General features: G+C 38.4%; 1 protein-coding gene across 1 annotated transcript in view; it reads left to right on the plus strand.

Annotated features, from left to right (window-relative positions):
• The first annotated feature begins 2259 nt into the window (after nucleotides 1–2259).
• TMX4 (thioredoxin related transmembrane protein 4) overlaps nucleotides 2260–22875 on the plus strand; it is a 42741-nt gene continuing 22125 nt past the window's right edge. The window contains exons 1-3 of the mRNA XM_028525009.2: nucleotides 2260–2651; nucleotides 14197–14312; nucleotides 22823–22868. Of these exons, the coding sequence (XP_028380810.1) occupies nucleotides 2473–2651; nucleotides 14197–14312; nucleotides 22823–22868 (341 nt within the window). The 5' untranslated portion in view covers nucleotides 2260–2472. The remainder of the gene's footprint in view (nucleotides 2652–14196; nucleotides 14313–22822; nucleotides 22869–22875) is intronic.

Consider the following 22875-nt stretch of genomic DNA (forward strand, 5'->3'; position numbering starts at 1 on the left):
CCATAACTATGGCACTATGTAAACAAAACATGTTTAAAAATACATAGTCATAACACCATTATTACACCTAACAAAATCAATAGTAATTCCTTATTATCAGATCCTATTCTTAAGAGTTTTTTAAAACAAATCACATACACACTAAACTGAATAGAATGGCAGAATTCACACAAATGAGTCCTTGCTTTTTGAGCAAAGTCAAACGTTTTCGATTGAATTTAAAGATTGATCTTGTTAGACAGGAAAGGGTCTCAAGGTCTGAGAAGTTCTTACTAAATGCTATTCTTGCCAAATGTTAAAACGTAGCACAGCATTTTGCAGATGCAGCTATAAACAGAAATGTGCTGGACAGGAACCCAACCTGATAAGTGAGTGTAGCCATCTGCAAAAAAGAACCAACATGTAATTGACCAAATAGTGTTTATAAGCAATGACTAAGGATTCCTTAGAGGAGACAGAGTTTTGAATATGAATCTATATTCAAAGTAAATAAAACTGTCTTGCAACAACTTTCTTGACTAGAGCACCCCAAGCTGAAAATCCCTTGAGTTTGATAATAATCTGTGTATAATAACAGTGACTCTTAGTAACATTTATTGCAGAAACATTTTCCAAATTTATAATAGTTTGTAAATTTGAGTCATAACTTGATAAGGACAGGTTCCATACAGAATTTAGCTACTACAAATTAACATCAAAGGCAGGTAAGACCTTCTCTGGAGGCAAAATTAACCTTTCTTTGCTATACACAGTGATTGTAGATTCATCTTATGTGCCCTGCGATAATCATAGTTGTATAGCTGTTTGTGTTAAATAAAAGGGCAGAAATCACATATTTTTCATGGTATATTGATTACTGTCAACTGATGGTTGTTGGCACCCATTCAATGCCAACAGGAATCTACAACCTGGGATGAAGTGAAGAAAGAAATTTTATTCAGTACAAAAAGGCTTAACTGTAACACAGCAGTCTGTGAAAACAGAATGACTTTGGAGCAGTACAGGGAAAAATACTGCCTTCATCTTAGCTGGAAAGAGAATGTGTACTCTCACAGCTATAGGAAAATCGGCATATATAGATGAAAGTCCCCCCTCTTGGTTCCTGATTGGTCTCTCCTCATTCAAATAAAGAATCCAAATCCTCAAAGTTTGATTGGCCCAAAAGGTACTCTCCTGATTGGTCGGAATACAGCTACTCTGGTTGTTTAGAGATGTGCAGTTCTACTACATGGGGAAAGTTTCAGTCCTATTGGTTGAAGTAGGATTCCAGGAACTCCTTTATGTGGGCTGGCTCATACCCATCCTAGCTTCCAAGAAACACAGCCTAGGCAGGAAGTTCTGCACAGAGGCAGGTAGTTACATGCACAGGCAGGTGGTTCAATGCAGGATTCTCTACAGTGCAGTTTGTGTAAGAAGAGGCTGTGCAGAAATGGCTGCTAGGCTCTGTTTTTAATCAATTTTAGTCCAGTTAGCTACCAGAAGCCCTTCTTAGTAGGTGTCTTCTTTCTCAGGATTCACATCACATACTCAGTTTTATACTTTGAACACCTAATGAATTCTTATAAAGCACATTTTGAAAAGCTCACCATCCCTCTAGTATGTATTTCAGTCATAAAAGAGTGTGGTGGCCTCCAGGTACAAATGTACTACTGTGTATCTGGGAAGAAATTTGGAAATATTGAAGGCTACTTTCATTTTAGATCTAACTGTAACTGAGGAAAGTGTGAGGTGCACTTAATTGTGACTGGCATTTTTCTAATTAATTCATTTTATCTACTAGTACCCACGTTTTAAGTTTTTATAAAATTAAAATTGTTTTTGTAAAGAACATAGTTTTGAAACTACATAGTCTAGTTTCACAATTACCTCCAATTAGGCAATGATATTTCAATATACACATGCAGAGAGTACTTAAACTTTCCCTGTCCTTTTAGTAAGAGACGCATGCCCACTCCATTCTTCGTTAAACAGGTTTACTGCAGCAGCCCATGGTTGTTATTTTGCTACCACCGAAGAGAAGATGAGTTCTTAAATTACTGGTCAAGTTTCTCTTTAGAAACACCCACACGCGCCATCCAGCCGCTGCCCCGCCTCTCTTTACTGGGCAGCCTGGGCACAGGCGGAGCGCGTTCTAACTTGAGCAACATCGGGTCATCTCTGTATTTTCAGTTTGGTGGTCCGGAAGAATGGCAGGCTGTTGCCTAGGCAACTGACACCCTGGGCAACAGCGGCAAGTCAAGGCGGGAGGGGGCGTGGCCTCAGCTCACCCGTCGGGCGGATAAGAGGCGGTCCTCGCCTCTTCAACCGACTACGGTTTGTTGGCTGCTCCGTTGAGCGGAAGCTACGCAGCCCCTCCACCCCTCCGCCCCTCCGTCTACCTTTAGAGGCCCAGTGGTGCAGCCAGCGAGGCCGTGGACCCGCTGCTACTTTTCTCCGAGCGTCCTGTGGAGGAGCCTCGCTCCGCGCCCCAATATGGCGGGAGGGCGCTGCAGCCCGCTGCCGATGGTGCTGCTAGCCGCCTGGGTCGCTGCGGAGACGGCGGAGGAGGTCCGGCCGGAGCAGGCTTCGCTACCCGCGGAGCGGAGCATGGTGCTTCCCATGACCGCCTCCAACTGGACGCTGGTTTTGGAGGGCGAGTGGATGCTGAAATTGTGAGTGTGCCCGACCGGCCCACATGCCACACTGTCCCCTCGGACATCGCCGCCCAGGGCCGAGCAGGCCGCTCCGGACCAGCATTACCCGCAGGGGTCGAGTGCAGGCCCCAGGCCCACTTTGCCACCGGACCTGACTGCTCGCGCTGCGCATGCGTTCCCAGCCCTACGCATTGACAGCTGAGGGTGAAGTGTATCACCTCCATTCCCTCACCTGGCTTGCCCCCTACTTTAGGGAGGTGTTTTGGGATGCGGTGGGTGAGCAACAAGGGGAGGGTATAGGGAGAGGGGACGGAGGCCATCTGCAGGAAAAATAGCGTGCTTTTGATATAGGTGTGTAGGCAGAGGAGAAAGGCGGTCAGTCATTCGGTGACATTTTTGTGCAGTACAAATAGCGTGGGCTAGGCAATGTGTTTGTTGAATGAATAATTGCACCACGGTGAAGGGCAAGCAAATTTGTATAAAGTATCTTAGTCTTCATTTTGAGGATCCCAAGATATCAATGTGAAAAAGCACAAAGATGTGTGGTTTTGAAGCTTTAAAACAAGATTTCAGATGTTGATACTTGTAATTTTTAGAGATAAGACTTTATGGGTAACTGTTACTCCCTTGTGCTAGTGTCATAAAGAAAAGGACATTAGTAAATTGCCTCCTTTGAATAACAGAAAGTAAATCGTGGATAGTGCTTTTGCCTGAGGAGATGGGAAAATGGAGATTTGAGTTAGGCGCAGGCCAAGGGATTGGTCATCATAGATTAAAATAGCTTTTGCTAGGAAGAAAGCGATCATATGCAAGATTTGAAGTAGTTGGGGCAGATGTTTGAATAGGCTTGAGAGTCTGACTACTCATGGTGGGTTTGCAGAGAAAATGGAGAATGGAAAAAAGATCACAGACCACGTCTCCTTAATTTCTCCTGTGATTTCTGTGGTATACATACTTGATAATTGCTATTTGATACATAGATTTTTGTTGAGGAGACACTCACATAACTGGAGCTTTCCTTTATTTGTTCAAGGCTAAATTTTAAAGTTTTCATTTTAGGTGTGAGCAGAAGCCTACGAAGTGCAAACGTCCCAGAGAGACCAGGGCCGAAGTTACGTCACTTAGCAGAATACATTGTTCAAGAACAGAATGCACATTATCCCTCAAATATACATTTACCTTTTGGTTGCAAAGAAGGGGATATTTTAGACCTTGAAGTAAAAAGCCTTTGAGATCATAATAAGTCAATGAAATTATTAAAGAGATCTGTAGACATACTCTTGTTAAAATAAACCACTTAACTACTTTGAATGGAGTTGAGGAGGTAGAGCTTTTTCTGGACTCATGTTTATAATAATTGTAAAAGTGTAGCAGCTGCATTTTGTCCCCTACTACTACAGATAGTTCTTTTTTTTCAGTAAGTATTTACAAAATGGAATTTTTCTAGATGTGTTTTCTGATTAAAACTGAGTTTGTGTGTATGTGATGGAAGTCAAAGCAGAAACACTTCAGCTCATTTACATTTCCTTTTGGAATAGTTTTTTTTTTTAAGTAAAAGAACTAAGAATACTAAAAGTAAGTGTAAACCATGTTAAGCTTATAAATAGGCAACAGCCAACAATGCCTATGCTTGACCATGTTGACAGTTCAGACGACTTCTTCATAAATGTATAAGCCTAGATGTAGTAATCAGTTACTCTAAGCCTGTTATGTGTTCCTTTGTATGGAATGTGTTTGGACTGTGACACACAATTACACTTGCAACCTGGAAGCTGTGTAGACACTTGATCATTTTAGTAGAAGTTCTTGCTTCATCTAGTACACTTCGGAATTGGAAGCAAGGCTGAAAGAGGATTTCAACCATTGCATCCAACTTCTCTGTACCAAACCTAGGTGCTTGTACTGAAGAAATACTGTAGCTGTTATCCATTTGTGACACTCCCTTTCTCCCCTTTGACCAAATCGAACACTTCTAAAAATATAAAATGCATTATATTCTCAGTACCTTTATAGGCCGCCTGAGAATTCACTGAAACAGCCGATAAGTTATCAAAGTTACCAGATTTCTTTCCCTGATATATATAACAAACAGAGTGTGTTAATAGTAGTTTCCGTGTTAACACTTTGTTCAGGGGGACTGGTCATAATAAATGGAAATTGTTAGAGGCCCACATTGTTAGCTGGTGTATTTAACTTCTCTACAGAACCAAGTTAGGCTTTCTGATGGTATTTAAAATTTGACAGTTCTTTATTTTTTCATTTACTTATATGCTTCCCCCCTTCTGGAAATTCTTTTATATTCCACTTTATACAGAGCTCCTATAATACAATTCCTGTTATATTGGTATCAATAATTTAATTCATTTTTAAGGACCTACCAGTGTTTGTCTGCTGAGACTTGAAAAGCTCTTATTGTAAAATTTAGTTTGTTCTTTAAGTTGTTTTTTTTGATCCTTGCAATTGAATTTGTTTTTTAAAAGCACTTCTTTTTGCTAAGTAGAAAGGTCAATTAAAAATATATTTGCAATTCTGAAACCTTTTTTCAGATCTGAGAAATTCTTTCATTACTACATATTTACATTTTCTTTAATGCTGTAGAGTGATATGTTGTTCTGATCTTATTTTTTGCCTTCATGTATTGTTTTTTAATTTATACCCCCATTTCTGCCACATCTATATAATTGGCTTTTTGTGCTTTTTCCATCAACCTCTGATGGAAAGTTTGCTCTTTGTCAAGGTTAGGGAAGGCTATCTAATCTTTAAAATGCCTTCTAATGTTTTATTTCTATTGTTTCATACTATCTTTTATTCACTTGCTTGTAACCTTTTGCTGTTTTGTACACTTGCTTGGCTCCCATTAATCAGTCTTTGAGAAAACTGGTTTTGTTCTTTTGAAACACAAAAGTATGCAATGTAATACATTCTGTATACTGTTCTGGTGCCTTTCCCTCCAAAAAAGAAATGTGAAGATATCCAAATATCTTAATTTTGACCCACCTACCTTTAAACTGATATCCAGAGAAAAAGTATGGCTTTGGGTTAAAATTCATCTGCAAAGCATATTGACCTTTATAAAGCCACTACTCTTTCTGACTTAGTTACTGGGATGGTCGTGCTTACAAATTGCAATTAGTTATCTGGCGATGGAGGAAAGCCTCATTTACTTCACTTGGACCTCTAAGTTTTAGTATTGTTTTCCCAATGTCTTTACCAGACTTGAAGAGAACATCTTTAACATTATTGCCTTACCTTACCCATGCCAAATAGTTATAATTTCTTGTAGTGTCAGAGATTGTCTTGATTTGGTGATGGGATTTTTCAGATAGTCATTGCTTATCATGTGTCAGTTTCAGGGTTGGGGATCTGGTAAGGTGAAAGTCAACCAGTTACATTCCTTGATTTCAAGAGATTGGCAGTCTACTGCACCCTGAAAGAAATAGATATCACATGAACCATTCATTTATTTAGCAAATATTCACCAAATATTTCCTATCTGTTGAGAATCTAGCAGTGGTTCTCACCAGGGCTTTATTGGCTTTTTTGGATTGGACAGTTCTTTGATGTGTGGGAATGAATGGTTCACACTACAGAACCTGTCTTTTTAGTAGTCATGTGATATCAGAATAATTTAACAACTTGCATCCTTGATGCACATTTCCAAATATCTCTGAGTGTAAACCACTGCCTAGGTATTGTTATGGGTATTTAAAACATGCAAAAGAAGAATTCTTAAACTAACAGAAGTATTTGATTTCAGATTGTTTCCATGAATGGAATATATCCACATCACCATCCCCCTCATCATCATCATCTTCATTTCAGTCACAGTGAACAGTTATATTGCTTATACCACAAGTTCTCAATACTGTCTTATTTGATCATCCCAGTACTCAGGTAGAGCATTATTCTCATGCTCATTCACTAGGGGAGATGAATACTTGAAAAGATGGAAGCTTTGACCAAGACTGGATCCTTAGTTGTGGGCAAGGCCAGAACCAGAATGCAGCCCTGTGCTTTACAGTCTCTGGTGCAAGCCAGGGAGAATAGCTGGGTCGCTGAGGACCCTGAGGGAAGGCCCAGAGTCTGCTTAATCAATCAGTGCTTAGGTTCTCGGCTAGCCAGAGCCCTGGCCCACATAAGGCCAGTCCTTTTCCCTGTGGCATACAAAGGACTGACTGTCCCTGGTTTTACTGTGTTGCTACTTTCTGCAGATGAAGAGCATTATTGCTGTATAGTCATTCTTTTCACGCCTCACCACTCAAACAGGTGCTCTGACTTCCCAGCCCCCGGGGAAAATTCATTTTCACTGTTATCTAGCATATAATCAAGGCCCATATCACAATTAACATATGCTTTTGTGTTGAGTTTTTGTCTGACTCCTCCTCTAGAGGATGAGCATTTAAGAAGAGGAACTAAGTTTTTCTTCCTGTTTATTTCAAGAGCCTGAGTAACTACCAAGTACTAGGTGTGTTCAGTAATTCTTTTCAACTAAGTGAATGAATAAGTAATAGACTTCGTTTCTTTAATGAAGAACTTTCTCAAGTATATCACTCAAGGAAATATCTGTATATGTTTTCTTAGGTACTAAGATGATAGTCACTCTCATCTAACATTTGTCCATTGGTATAATAATCATTTATTGTGTACTAGGATCTGCCAGACTCTCTTAAGGTACAAGCAATGCACCAGTCACCACCTTAATGGAGTGTTAATTCTAGTGAAAGTAGTCAGTTCCATTTTCTCTAGTAAGTGTTACAGTTTTTGTACAGCTGTCAATTTTTATTTTCTCTCTACATTTTTATAACATTTCCTAGAAATGAACTTCTAAAGAAATACATTCGAGTGAAAGATTTTCAAGTCTTGGTTCATTAAGAGGTTTTCTGGATTTTCTGAGATGAAGAATAGTGTTAGAAATGCGTGAGAAATAGAGGCTGGAGGAACTGGATAATCTGATCCAAGTACCTTTATTTGATGCTGCGCTTGCAGGCAGGCTGAGTCGGCATTGACTGGGTCGGGAGGGGAGGCAGGAATGGGGTTTTTAAAAGAAAAAGTGAGGGGTTTGTGAGGGAGTGAGGGATGGATTAGTTTCTTGTTCTTCCAGGTGGGTGCCTCAGGGTTCCAGGATGTGAGTCCGGACTATGGGTTAGATAAAGGGTTGGCTGTTCCCGGGTACTGGAGGGTCAGTCTGACCCTGGTCCATTGCAGCTGGCACCAGACATTGTTGCGCGAGGAGTTGGGGAGGTTTGATTAAGCCGCCATCTATCAGTTGAGTCGGGACAGCTGAATAAGGAGCAGTCCAGAGGGTGGGAAAACTGGCCTGACTGGGTCAGGAGCGGTGGGGCAGGTTGGGAAACTGGTCTGACCCTTTCAAATAGCACTTGACACAGTGAAGGCACCATTTGTTGGCATTTGATTTAGATTCACATATTAAATCACAGAAAGATGAACCCAGTGTACCTGTTTCATGTTTTTGTCACAGATTCTTCCAAGTATTTTGGTCACAGGAAGTTCTAAGTGAACATGAATTGTATTTGTCATTGCCCATCTCACTTCTGCAAGGATAAGCAAAGAATGCTGGGAAGCACTGGTGAAATTTGAGCCAGGAGAGAAGAAAAATTGCCCATTATTGGAGAGTAAAAATGTATTTTTAGTAAAACTTTATTTCTAGGAAATATAATTAATTCCTTCCCTGAAGCATTTAGTACACTTAATGAAATCTCATGCCAAATTGAGTTATGCAATTAAAGAATCAAGGGCCGTCAGCCACCTTTCATACAGCAGAACTTAAGTGTAAGTGTTTTTGGCTATCTGGAATATGTTTCAAATGTCTTTATGAAGCTTATTACTTTTATATACTACTGTCATCTGCAGAAATTTAAATAGGAAAGATACTGTTGTATGGTTTCCATGGCTGTAAAGGTACCAGTTTCTCTTGGAGGCTTCTAAATTGAAAGATTAATTTACATATAAAAGAAAAGGTTGGTCACGTCTGTTCTGTGTCATAGTTAGGAGAAGATTGCCACTCTGAACTAGTTGTAAGAAATATAACTGTATATTGCATTCAGTATTTTTGATGAGTTTTATTCATGCATATGTACATAAAATAAATTATACATATAGATAAAGAACAGCAAGAAAGTCACATACATGACTTTCCTTTGCCCCCCACACCCAGCCCCTGGAGGTATTTTACTTGTAGGTTCTAAATTACTGTCTAAATGACCAGCCTTTAAATGTAGAAGAATATTAATACAGTCAAACCTCAGTTCTTGAATGTCTCCCATCTTGAACAGTTTGTTTCTCGACCAAGTTGTTCACGGAAAAAAGATGTCTCAGTTGTCGAACAAAACTTCGTTTCTCCACCTGACAACCCTTTCATACTCATATCTGTGTGATCATACACATCTCCCAGGCGACAAAGGGAGAATTCGCGAGTATGAGTATGATTCAGTTTTCAAAGAAATGGCTTTCTCAGACAGCTTTTCAGAACAAATTAAATTCCAGAAGTGAGGTTCCAGTGTAATTTAAAAAGCTTCAACAACAAAGGACCAATTCCCATACCTGAGACTTGGAGCTGGTTTACCTCCACCAAAAGAAAACACTAGGTGAATAAATGATATTGGCGCATTCTGATATAATAAGCTGTGGTTAAATCTCAGAGAATAGCATTAACAGTGCTACAGACGAGTGGGTAGCAGCTACATAGAAAATGGAATATTTAAAATTACCTCAATGGTGTTTGTATATCTGAGGGTCAAGAATACACACACACACACACACACACACACACAAAACCCAATTTATATATTAGCCTGTCTAGAAATTAGGGACTGGGATTCTTTCTAAATGATGGGATTTGCAAGATTTAGTAATTACTGAGGTAGCATGTGGGTCCCTGAGTTATATGCAAAAACCAAGGTTTAAGGAAACAAAGCAAAGAGAATCTAGAGTTCACTGAGTGGTACTTCTAAGATTTCTTCCTTATTTTTCATAATTTTTTATTTGTTCTTTTTCTCTACTTCCTCTTTCCCTCTTTCTTTTGGTTGATATTAGGTATTATTTTCTTTGTGTTATAGAACAGATGGGGTGGGGGAGCAAATGATATACTATTACCTAGAAGAGACCCCCCTTTTTCCTCTGGGGGTCCCCCCCAATAGGTTCGCCTTGCCTGCTGCCAGGGAGAGATGTCTCTCAATGCCAGAGACTGGTGAAAAGGAAAGGATTATTTATTTAAAAGTTATGCAGACTTAAGAGTAATGACTTAATGTCTTCATTAAAATACTAAAGTCCTTTAGAATACCCACAGAGGCACACAGTCCTTCCTTCTCCCTCTGTCCAGTTCAGGGTACTGTATCTCAGGAAGAGAAGTACAAGTCCATGGTTCAGGGTCCCTGCATAACAGCTCTGTCACCGCCACACTCTCCAGTTAATCCAAAACCATGTGGCCCTTCTCATGACCCACCAGCAAGAGTCTTTTCACCCCTTTTCTTCCAGGCAAAGTCTCTCCTGCTTCCTAAGCCACGTGGCCAAAGGGAGCACCCCAAAGCCACCTGGTCCTGACTCCACCAAAGCCACATGGTCCCCACTTGGCCCGGCTGCCACACCTGGGTTTAAATCCCCACACCAGTCTTTCCCTGTGGCCCCATTTCTGACTCCTAGCACAATCAGTTACACCTGCCAGCATTCCTGTATTCTTCCAGCTTTATTGGGTTGCCAGAGTAAGTCTGGGCAGGTGTGGCCCCATGCCATGGGGCCAATCATCTCCAAGCTCTCATGCAGGCCCTGTAACCAGGGGGAGTTGCCTCCCAGTTAAATCTTGGGTGGAAGTCACTTCCATCCTCCTGGCTCAAAGCAACCCCACAGCTATTTAACATATCTATGCAACCAGTTAAAGGTTATAGATACCTTAAATGACCATGCCAGAGGTTAGCTGCAAAACTTTTGCTATGCAAAACAGCTCTCAATGGTCCTGCTCCATGTGTCCCTTCCCCCAACTCAGACTTGTGGGGTCGAGGACATTCTGTATATTTTTTTCCTAATATTTCCTGGACACCCTGAGTTCTGCACCCCATTACAAATCCCTGTTTGGGGCCCCCCTCTTGACTGCCCCCTGTTACACTTGGAGATTTTTATCATATAAATACCTCCTTCTGGGTTCTTGTTCTGTGTGATTTTAGGTTACCTTAAGGAAGTCTCTTTAAACGTGTTTTGTCTGACAGTGAGGTTGTAAGGTTCAGATGAGCTAATGTGTCAGAAAAGTGCTTTGGAAATGTTAAAAAGAAAACCACAGGCCCAAAATGGCATCACTAGTGCTAAAAGCCGACGATGCCAAACCTAGATTAAAACCTGATGTATTTGCAGTTTCAGTCTTTCCCAGAAACATAATCTTAATCAATTAGTCAGGAATTTTCTGGTCAAGCCCCAGTAATCTCTGTCCACTGCCTGCCCTTCCCCACCTCAAAGAAGGGGCAGTCTGCCTGAAAACCCTTCCAGGGCGCTCCCCTCAAAGAAAAAGTGTCCTGGCTCAAAAATAATCCTTTCTTTTCTTTTGTTAATAGATCCTTTGCCCCACCCTTTGCTATTAAAACTCTTCCATTTTTTTTAAAAGATTTTATTTATTTATTTTTAGAGAGGGAAGGGAGAGAGAGAGAGAGAGAGAGAGAAAGAAAGAAAGAAACATCAATGTGTGGTCGCTGGGGGTTATGGCCTGCAACCCAGGCATGTACCCTGGCTGGGAATCGAACCTGGGACACTTTGGTTCCCAGCCTGCGCTCAATCCACTGAGCTACGCCAGCCAGGGCAAAACTCTTCCATTTTGTACAGTTTCTCAGGGCACCCTTCTAGTAGGAAGATGGGATGCTGCCCAATTAATCACTTGCTTAATAAAGCATACTAGATCTTGGGTGACTTGGACTACTGCAAATTAAATACCACAAAGTTGGTGGCTTAAAACAAAAGAAATTTATTTTCTCATAATTCTGGCAACCAGAAATCCAAAATCAACATTTTGGCATAAACGATTCCTTCTGATGGCTCTCTGAGAGTGTCCATTCCCTGCCTCTTCTAGTTTCTGGAGCCTACTGGAATCCTCGGTGTTCCTTGGCTCGTAGCTGCCTAACACCAGCCTTTGTCCCTGTCGTTGTCTGGCCTTCCTCTGTGTCTCTGTGTCAAACCTCCTTTTTCTTTCTTTCATAAGAACACCAGTCATTGGATTTATGGCCTAACCTAAATTCAGGATGATCTCGTCCCAAGCAAAGAAATTATATGTGTAAGGTCCCTTATTCACAGGTATTGAGGCTTAGGACTTGGACATATCTTTTTAGAGGATAGTATTTGATCCACTGTACTGTCTAAATACCAGACTTCTCTGGATTCCCATTTTACTTCTGCAGGTGAAATCCTAGACCACTTCAGAGCTTTGTGGTCTGAGTATTTGTGATATTTTTCAAGGCCATGGAAAAGAATTGTAAGGCTATTAGCATGTTGCCAGGCAGATAGCCCAGCCTCCTGTTGACAGGAAAGGCCTGGTGCTTCTTGCTGACAGGTGTAAAGAATTATAGATCAGCAAATCTATTAACATGTAATCAGTTTATTAGTGATCCATTCCCATGGAAGGAAATGGGACTAGGTAGAGTGGGGGGTGAAAGGCAACGTTTTCAGGGCAAAGTAGGGTGGCAAAAGGAAGAGCAGCTGAAGACCAGGTTGGCAAGCCCTTGGGTGCCCTGAGGCCCGGTGGCCTGAAAGCCAAGAGCTCCAAGAGTGCCTCAAGCCCCCAAGAGAGAGAGTGAGTCCTTTGTTCGGAGGACTTATATAATTGGTGGGATAGGAGATAAAAAAAAGTACATATTGATTAATGGATAAATGTGGTGCCAGCTTTCCTGGGGGAATGTGACTACCCAAACTTAGGTATGTGTGAGGGTCTTTTAGCCCAAATCCTTATCTTGCTCCAGACTCCATTTGTTCATCTTATTGTAAAACAAATATGTGACAGGAGGCAGTTAATTAAAACTGGGGCACTTCCCAAAGTTATTTATGGGCTCTTTCTGTACGCATTAGGGACTCCCTCATAAAACATATAGTGACCAGAGGTAGACAATTAACCAAAGTTGTCTTACAGGCTTCTTCTACGGGTACCATTGAACCTCTCCCGAATTCCAGGCCCTAGGATGAAAGCACAGTTTCAAGGCTCTCTTTCCCAGATAGTGGAAACACTACATAGAATTTCAAGGACTTTCCCCTCTTTCTTGCTAACATAGTGTTTCTTGTGGTTTTGGAACACCTGGCAACATTATGAGACCAGGCTCAGGACTACTGAGTTAGCGTGTGAGACATGTCTCCTTCCTCCTCTCTGCCTCAGTTTACTATTTATTCTACCTAAGTGGTAGAAGGTGTTGCCTGGCAACTAGGATGCTAGACACTGGCCAGTAGCAGCAGTGCAGTCTCAGAGTTCTTCCTATGCTGTCTCCTGCCTCACTTCCAGTTCTGTTTGCTTCCACCTTACCCTTCCCTAATCCATTATTCACAAACTGCTTGGTTGTGTTTTGAAAATATAAATCTGAACATAAGTCTCTCCCTCTTTAGGCTTTACCATGGTGCTTCAAAGGAAATCCTAAGTCCTTATGCCACTCTTTTAAGGCTGTGGATGATGTCTTCACCCTCTTTTCTCAGCACTCTGAGCCTTCTTCACACACACTGTTCTCTCTACTTAGAATAGAACATTCTTTGACTCCTCTCTGGTTAATTTCTACTTCAGATCTTAGCACAGATGCTTTTTTCCTCTGTGGGCCCTTCTGAGACCACCCAGTTTCTGAGTGTCTACATAGCATCCCTGTGCTTACCAATGTGCACCTCTGGATTGTATGCACAAGGAGAGGAGTACCACATCTGTTATGTTCACAGTTGTAGCCTCAGCTTCCAGCATTGTACCCAGTTCCAGTTTATTGAATGAAAAGATAAATGTAAAAACCAGGGATCTGGGTGAAGGCCCAGTTATTTCTAATTTCTCTTCTATTTAAGAAAGTGTTGGCTAGAGCTGGTTTAGCCCTCAGCTTCTACTGTCCACAGTCGCTGCCACACATCTTTGGAAATGACCTGCATACCTGAAGACCCACTAGAAATAAGTCTGTTCTCTCCTCATCACACCTGTAGCTTTGATGGATCTGAAACTGGTCTGTCTAGTTTAAGCACACCCTTGTGAAAACTGCCCTCCTTTAGTGGGGCAGTCAAAGCAATGTTCTCCCTGAAAAATCAAAAGCTACCTAGAAAGTGACAACATTTGGGTTGATTGTAATAATGACTTCAAAATAAAGTGTTTTATGTATTATAATAGTTGTGAAAATCTTCCTAAACTTTGGCTAATTTTTCCCAGTGAAATAATATTCATACATTAAATTCTAGGGGTCAAAATGCTCCTGTTTTTTCTGTATCAAATGACTTTGAGAAAACTTGCTTTTGTGCTTCCTTTTAGACAGATTTATTTTTTAATTTAAGTATTCTGCTTTTCTATTTTGTTTTATAGATGTTTTTCATATGTTTATATTGATTAGCCATTCTTCTTTTATAGTTATGCCCCTTGGTGTCCATCCTGCCAGCAGACTGATGCAGAGTGGGAGACATTTGCGAAGATTGGTGAACTACTTCATATCAGTGTGGGGAAGGTAGATGTCATTCAAGAACCAGGTACTGTAAATGTCGAGCATTAAAGACAAAAGTTTGATACTTTTTATTTCAAATTTTTTCAGGAATATGTGAAAGTTGAATATATTAACACTCATGAAATGACCACCTAGAATCAACAGATAACATTTTTGTATATCTGAGTCTGTGTGTGTGTGTGTGTGTGTGTGTGTACTTACACACATATATTTATATTTTTATTATTTTTTTCTTTTGCTGATTTATTTAAAAATAAGTTGCAGGCATCATGATACTTTACCTTCAACACTGGGGCATATTAAAATCTCCCCAATTACTTCCCACATGTCTTTTTATAGTTTTAGAACCAAGATCTAATTAAGGTTTACCATTTACATTTGGCTGGTATGTGTTTTAATTGTACTTGGTCTAGAATATTCCCTCACTTTTTTCATAACATTGATATTCTGAAGAGAATAAGCCACATATTTGCCTAGGTGTTTCCTTATATTTTGTATTTCCTGCATTTTCTGTGAACTTGAAGTTCAGCCTAGAGGCATGATTTGGTTAGATTTATACAGCAAGAGTACTTCATAGGTGATGCTATGACTTGATATTTGATGCTATCAGAAGACACATGCTGTCACCATTAGTGATGGTGAGTTTAAGCACTTGGTGAAGGTGATAACATTAAACATCTCAGTTGCAAACAAAAGATCTCACTTTGTGATTAGCTATAATCTGTGGGGTGATTTTTGGGTTTTATGATACATAATGATCTTATCTGAATCAAGTGTTTTGTTGTGGGTTCCAGAATATAAACTCCTAAATCTGTTTTTTCATCAACATCTATTAGCTGTTGATGTAATTTTTTAAAAGCAAGAGGAGGAAGATAGAGGAATCTTTGTATTTGTGTTTTAAAAATAATTGTGTACTATATGTAAATTTAGGAGAAAAGTTGGGGTTTTATGATTCCAATCTCAAATTTTACTATTTTCAAACTTTATTAAGCATTTTTTCTTATCTACATTTTATTTCAACCTATTGTATTCCTTTACAAGGAAAAAGAAAGTAGGTATGGAAGTGTAGCTATTAACTTTCTGTAATAATTGTGAGTTCAAAAAAGACTCAGTACTGAATTCCCAGTTAGTTGGACAACAAAATTGATAGTGTCTGTCAAGATCAATGCCTTGACAACGTGGACAGAGATTTCTGTTAAACACTATCAGTCCTCAGGCTTCCACCTTTTTAAACATTGGAATCAAAGCCATTTCTGCCCATTTGCTATTTTAGAGATGGAAAATACAGTTATTAGACTAGGTTTTGGCTATTATAAAGAGTTCTTCTGTTTAGAGATCAAATCATTGCAATTACATTTTTGCTGTATACTTTTTTTCATCTTTTAGTAGTTTGAGTTCAGTGAATCAGGTATAAATAAGCCTTGTTCGTTAGTAGGCACCAGACACATTTCTTGAGGAGTTTCTTGAAAATGCAGACATTTGGTATATCTCTTGTCAATTCACAGAAGGATTTGAATGAAAAGAATTAAGCAGCTTTGTGATGGATTCACAAATCTAAAGTCTAATTGAATATAGTCTTTCCATCTAAAATGTTGACTTACAATTATTTTTTCTGTTGTCAATTTATTTGTTCTCTTTTGATGAATGAGGTAATAGAAATTGTTTATGATGAATATATTTTAGAAACAAATTCATCATTGACTCAGACTATTTATGTAAATATAAACAATATATATATATATATATATATTTGTAATATTTATCAAAGAAGGAAAAAAAGGTCTTTGGTCTGGTATTCTGTATGAATAGTGAAAAAAACCAAGTCCAAAAAGGAAAAGTGAATGTTTTGTGTATTAAAAAAATTTTTTAAATAGAAGCTCTAGAGTTATTTTAAATGATAAAAACTTACTGTTACCATAAACAAAAATTAGGAGACAAAAGTCTACACACTTGATTGCTTGGGTGGCCTAGAGAATATTTTACTTCAGATTATGCTGTCATATATTTATATGTTTAACTTACAGTGTTAGTGCTGTCGGTTAATGTGTTTATTCAACAATATTTGAGTTCCTGCTGTGTACTAGGCCCTGTTATGGGTACCAGTGATACAGATGAGAAACAGGTGATTAATGGTACAGGGGAAGAAGGAGACAAAGACTTGACCCCTCATTAAACTTACATTGTACTAAAGGAGATAGACATTAACAAAGATAAAATGGAAAATAATGTCTGATGATAGCAAGGGTTATGAAGAAAAAGAAAGCAGGGTAAAAATGTAGAAAATACTGGGATCCACTATTTTAAATAGGTTGATCAGGAAAGACTGTTTGACCAGAGATCTTGACAGACTGAGGAAGTGAATTTCAACAAGCTTTCAGGAAGGAGCATCCAGGCAGAGCAGATAGCATGTGCAGGTGGGGCAGGTACTTGGCCTCTCAGAGGAACAATATGGTGGCCAGTGGGATGCTCCAGGTAAATGGGCTGGAGAGGTAGTAAGGGACCAGATCCTGTAGGGTCTTGTTGGCCATGGCAAGGAGTTTCAGTGTTATACTAAGTGTGGTAAGAAGGAAACTAGTAGAAGGTTTTAAGCAGGGAAGTGACATGACATGACTTATGTTTTAAAAGAATTCCTTTGGCTGCTATATGAAAAATTATCTGTAGGACAGAAGTGGGAGCCAAAAGAGACGTTAAGATGTTACTGTAGTTGTCCAGAGTGGAAAGATGTTGGCTCGAACTAGTGGCAGCTGAAAGTGGCTGGATTTGAGAGATTGCATTTGGCTAGAATATCCAAAGGTATCTTCTGATAGACTGATTATGGTAGCAGTTGGTAGAAGGAGAGATGGAGGAGCGAGATGGGCAGGGGAGGGCAAAGGGGGAAAATTGAGGAAACTGCAATAGAATAACAACAAAAAATGATTTAAGAAAAAGAAAGAGATGGAAAATTGAAGGAAGAGCAGATTTGGGACAGATTTAAGTTTGGGATATTTCATAGAAATCCCAAGTACAGATGAGCTGAGGTACACATTTGAGGATCATCAGTATATACAGTGTTTGAAATGATGGGAAGAATTGAAATTACCTAGAGTGTGTGCCAAGAAGTGTTTTGAGGGTTGAGAACCAGGGACTCCAACTTTTAGAAGAAAGGAAGCTCAAGCAAAAGAAAAGTAGGAAGGAGATGAAGTAGAGGGTCCTAGAAGCCAAGCAAAGAGTGACTTATATGGTACTGATTCACTAGCACGTTTCTGAGGTGCTTGTCTCTATTCAGGGAAGCTATTTGAGTATTATTTACTTCACTTTTATAGAATCTAACATCCTGAACAAGCACTGGGAAGCCATTGAAATGTTACTACTTTTCCTCACAATTGAGCACTTCACTGGGTACTTCTGTGTGCAGACTTATACTAGGTTACCGATCTCTATTAGTATGTTCTGCCTTGTCACAGGAGTGCTGGTAAGAGATCATTTCATTTCTTTTCCCTGCAGGTAAAATTTAAAAAGAAGGAAAGCAAGAACTTTTGAAGTGTTCATACGTAGTTCTTTAGTTATTCCTGTAGCTATTCCATTGGTGTAGTTAATAAGAAATTTTTTAGGATTTCAAAATTATAAAGACAGGATTGTAAACACATTGTATTTTCACAGCTGAGATGTAGAAATTGAGGGAAGATTAGGTAACATTGCATTGCCTGTTTAATACTGCATAAATCAGGTGATGTGTCGGTTAAGTTGACTTGGGGACATTAAATTTAATGCGTATGTATTTGAACCTTCTGTTCCATGCAGATGAACATAGTTGTCATGGACAGGAAAACAGTAGCTGCTGACTAGATTAGAGGTGAACCAGACCCCTACCATGGCCAAGAGTAAGCTTTGTGTTTAAAACCATTAATTAATGACAAAAGCCAATTTAGTTTACTGTACTTCAGTTAGTGTTAATATTTTTTCATTATAAAAATTAGTCTTTGCATTCTATTCTGTTGACAACTTTGTTTCAATCTCAAAGATGAGGTTCACTCCACTTTTTATTCATTGTTTTCCTTCTGCTTCTCTCTTTGGTGATAATTAATATTTACTTAGTTAAGCATTTATGTCACTACCGTACTTTTCAGATTGTAAGACACACACACCCAATTTGGGGAGGAAAAGAGGGTGCATCTTATATTCCAAATGTAGCTTGCCTGGCTCACTGTGGTGGGGGAGGCCTATGTTATTTATGTTATTAAATATTTACCACATTTTTTTCCTTCCAAATTTTTTTTCCTATTTTCCTCCTCTAAAACCTAGGTGCATCTTATGGTCCAGTGCATCTTACAGTCTGAAAAATTCGGTACTTATATACATTTCAGCTTCGTAACAACCCTAGGAAGAGCAAACTTCTCTCTGTACTACTCAGAAAACTGAGGCTCAGAGACAGGTTAGGTCATATGTCCAAGGTAATATAGCTGATAAATGGTTGAACAAAAGCTAGCAGCTCTCACCATTTTCTTAATATAGAACTTAAATTATTTCCATTGCTTTTCATATAAAATATAGGTCTCTGTCATACTTTTTCTTTCTCCCATCTTTTAATTCTTCTTTTTCTTTTGCTATGTATGTTTAGGATAAACTTGCTAATAAGAAAAATTTTCTGCATCTTGGATTAATGCCTCTTTTATGTTGCAATATAGTCTTTATTTTTAAGTGGTAGCTAACCCTTAAAATGAAAAAGGCATGTAGAAATTTTGGGAGACCTGTGGTCACACTTCATCTCTCTTACTTGAAGGTTTAAGAGTGTACTTTTCTCCTCCACACTTACTGAAGTTTGTTGCAGTGAACCATTACGCAGATCTAAAATGAACTGCCGCCACGCTGTGCTGCTATAATTCTTTGTTAAGATCCACACTTAACTGGTTTTCAAGCCCTAAAGCCATAGCCTAAGATGGTGCTTCTTTGTTTTAAGTTGATCATGTTTTCAGGTAATGAACGTCTCCCTTGAGACTTTATAATATTGGTGTTAAAGGTTAGGAGACATTTTTGGAACACTGACATGTTCTAACCTCTCAACCTCTTAGAAGTGACATTTATCTGAGATGAATTCTCTGTGGTGTTGGATCTTTAAGGGCTTAGTAGTTGTCATAATCTAAGGATGACTTTGGTTGCTCTTGATGTTGTCATTGTTGATTTTACTAAATACATCCTCAGCGACAATATATTATTCCAGACAACAAACAGAAGTCATACCTGAATTAGATGCTGTAACCTTGTTACTATTCCACATGGGTTGTCATTTGAGGAAATATTAACAAATATAAATCAAAGCAATCTTGAGGTGCAACAATTTATTAATAATGGTTATTATTTTAAATGAACCTTAATTAATGGTTTGTATTGGTACAGTTGTTACTGAAAACAGCTCAGAATTCATATCAAGAGCTATAAAATTCTTATATCCTCTATCCTGGCAATTTTGGGAGCAAGCATTCTGTCATACCTTCTAGCCTGAATCAGAAAGATGCAGAATAATTGTAGAGACCATCTGTCACTGGGTTCCTTTTTTCTTATTTTCTCCATACTCATTGATTTCCATGAGCACATTAATTAGTAAGGATATGTTATCCAGTAATGTAGAATTTCCAGTGCAGGTAAAATAAGTTAGCTTGTATTTGTTACATCCTCTCACTTTACTCCGATTTTGAATCAGGGATTTTTAGTATAGCAACTAATTGCTAGCATTTGTGTAGTACTTATTACATATCACATACTATTTTCTATGTGATTATAAATGTAAAATTATTTAATAGTAAAATGCTATGAGAAATTATGATGCCTATTTATAATAAAATGAAAGACCAGAGAGTATAAATTTAATGTGTCTGGTTAAAAATTAATACAAGGCAGAAGTGGGGTTTGACTCCAGATAAACGGGCCTATGACATTGGAAATACTGTTGCATATTGTATTGGGTTGGCCAAAACGTTCGTTTGTTTTTTCCCATGGGATGGCTCTAGTAGCGCTTAATTGTCCTAGCTTCATTTGAAATAGTTTTGTTAGATTGTATTGTAACAGCTGTCATTATCAGTGTGTGTTAAACAAAGATCTTACCAAACTTGGTGAATTTTTATGTAGCCATTTTAATATTGAAGATGGAAGAAAATACGCAATATTTTCAGCATATTATGCTTTATTATTTCAAGAAAGGTTAAAATGCAACTGAAATGCAAAGAAAGATTTGTGCAGTGTATGGAGAAGGTGCTATGACTGGTCGAACATGTCAAGAGTGGTTTGGAAAGCTTCATACTAGAGATTTCTCCCTGGACAATGCTCATCAGTCAGGTAGACCAGTTGAAGTTGATAGCAATCAAACTGAGACATTAATTGAGAACAATTGATATGTTGTATGCCATGCAGAAGATAGCTGACATACTCAGAATATCCAAATCAATTAAATTATTGGTGAAAATGAAAACCGTGTCTTTTATTTTGCAAAAAAAAACCATACTGACTTTTTGGTCAACCCCAAATAATATGTTTTATATTTATTGTTTACTTTTTAAGTTATTGCGATGACCAAGAACATAGGAAGAATTTTAAAGAACAACTTAAAAATATTGTCTTAGTGATAACATGTATTAGAAATTATATGTATACATTTCTGATAAAAATAAAACCTAAATAGAAAGTTTAAGTGTTTATTCCATTTTAAAAGATCATATATATGTAAAGCATAATTCATTAGAATTGTTACTCTCCTTAGATAAAATTTTTGGGTGGTCATGGGAATCTCTAGCTAGTAAAGAAATGAGCTGTGAAATAGTTTATAATAATTATTGTAAGCAAAAGCAGATGATAATTTTTAAGCCCTTGGGATTACTGTTGGGAGCCATCCTACCTGGTTTCAGGAGCTGTAACCCCACCGACAACACTTTTTTCCTCTGGCAATTTAGAGTTGGAAATACACCAAGAGAGATACCCTTGTTCCCTGCTAAGGCGGAATTCCAAACAGTGGTAGGGGCAGAAATGCCCTGCAGACAGTGCTTGTTAGCAGTCCTCAGTTGAGTTCTCTAGTCACTTGTGTTTTGTTACCTCCAGTACAACTACCTTTTTTTTTTAAGTGTATAGTGATAAATGTATGTAGTAAATGTTTCTTTTAGTAACGTTGACTTTTACTGCCTTCAGAGTACTGTGTTTTCTTTTAGGTGCCCTAGCGCCATTTTAGAGTCTGATTTGATATGAGAAAAAAAATCGAGAACCCTTCTTTGAGAAGTCTCATCATTAATCAATACATTATTATGCTGAGTGCAAATTTAATTTGTAAAATGGGTATTAGCAGATTTTGTGTCATTAAAAGTAAACCTTCAGCATTTCAAATTGCAAGTGACCACAAAAGATATGAAATTTGAGCTACTCTGTTTGAATAGATGCTTGATTTTGTGCAAACTGTTCTTCAGTGGGAAAGGCAAAAGTGATGAGAAATGTGCAAGTGATGTCTTCCTCATGTCCCCATGCTGGTTGGGAGCATCCTTTAAGTTCCCTTCTGTTTGCCAGAACCAGGGATGCTTATTCTTGGTGCCCACGTAAATATTGTTTACTTGTAAACAGGGCAAGAGCCAGGGATTTGTTCTTCACTCCTAGTCCTGTTCAGGTTTTGTTGCATACCCCTTTCCTGATATCATCTATCTGTTTATAATTACAATTTTAAGTATTAAGGTTTCTTTCTCTTTTGCCACTCACTAGACAGTAAGCCCCGTGAGAACAAAGACTGTGAGTGTTTTTACTTCTCTTTGTCTTGAATGCTTAACCACTGTCCCTGAAGAAAGAAGATAATTCTTGAATATTTTGCTGAGTGATTAAGGGTTTTATTTGTCTTTGTCTTCAGATGTACTTAGCATAGCATTTGATGTAGTTAGTGTTCAGTAAAGGTTTCCTAAGACAAATTGAAAAAATCTGTTTAGTATATATAGAGTCCCTTGACAGTACTTGCAGATTTTATAAATGTGCAAAGATTATACATGATCTTATTTTAGATTCTTTGTTATTATGCTTTTAAACCTACATCTAATGTAGTAATACCTATAATTTATTGAGTTTTTTACCATGTGCTAAGCATTTAACATACTGAACCAATTAACTTCAAAACAATTCAGTTAGACTTTAATATACCCATTTTACAGGTGAGGAAACTGGAACTCAGAATTTAAGTGATTTATCTAAGGTCATAAAGCTAGTAAGTGGAGAATTTAGGCTTTAACCCAGGTTGCATGACTCTAGCCTGTGATGTCAGCCACCATACAATTCCAAGTGATGGCCCGAGACAGAAAACTCCTATGTGACACATCAAAGATATGTAAGTTGTATGTCAGTGGCAGGAAAGTGTTAGGTAATAAAAATGGGTAAAAATAAATTTTCTTTAAGTCAAACAAGTAAATAGTGTATGTGATTTAATAATGTGGTTATAAAAGCAAGCTCAAGGCTGCTTGCTCTTATAATTATAACTTAAGTTTGGTGCTTGGGTTAGTCTGAGTTTGACTGGTAACCTTTCTTTGTTTCTGCTTCTTGTAGGTTTAAGTGGCCGCTTCTTTGTCACCACGCTTCCAGCATTTTTTCAGTAAGTT

Source organism: Phyllostomus discolor, chromosome 9 (genome assembly GCF_004126475.2).
Source record: "Phyllostomus discolor isolate MPI-MPIP mPhyDis1 chromosome 9, mPhyDis1.pri.v3, whole genome shotgun sequence".
In the NCBI taxonomy this organism is placed as follows: domain Eukaryota; kingdom Metazoa; phylum Chordata; class Mammalia; order Chiroptera; family Phyllostomidae; genus Phyllostomus; species Phyllostomus discolor.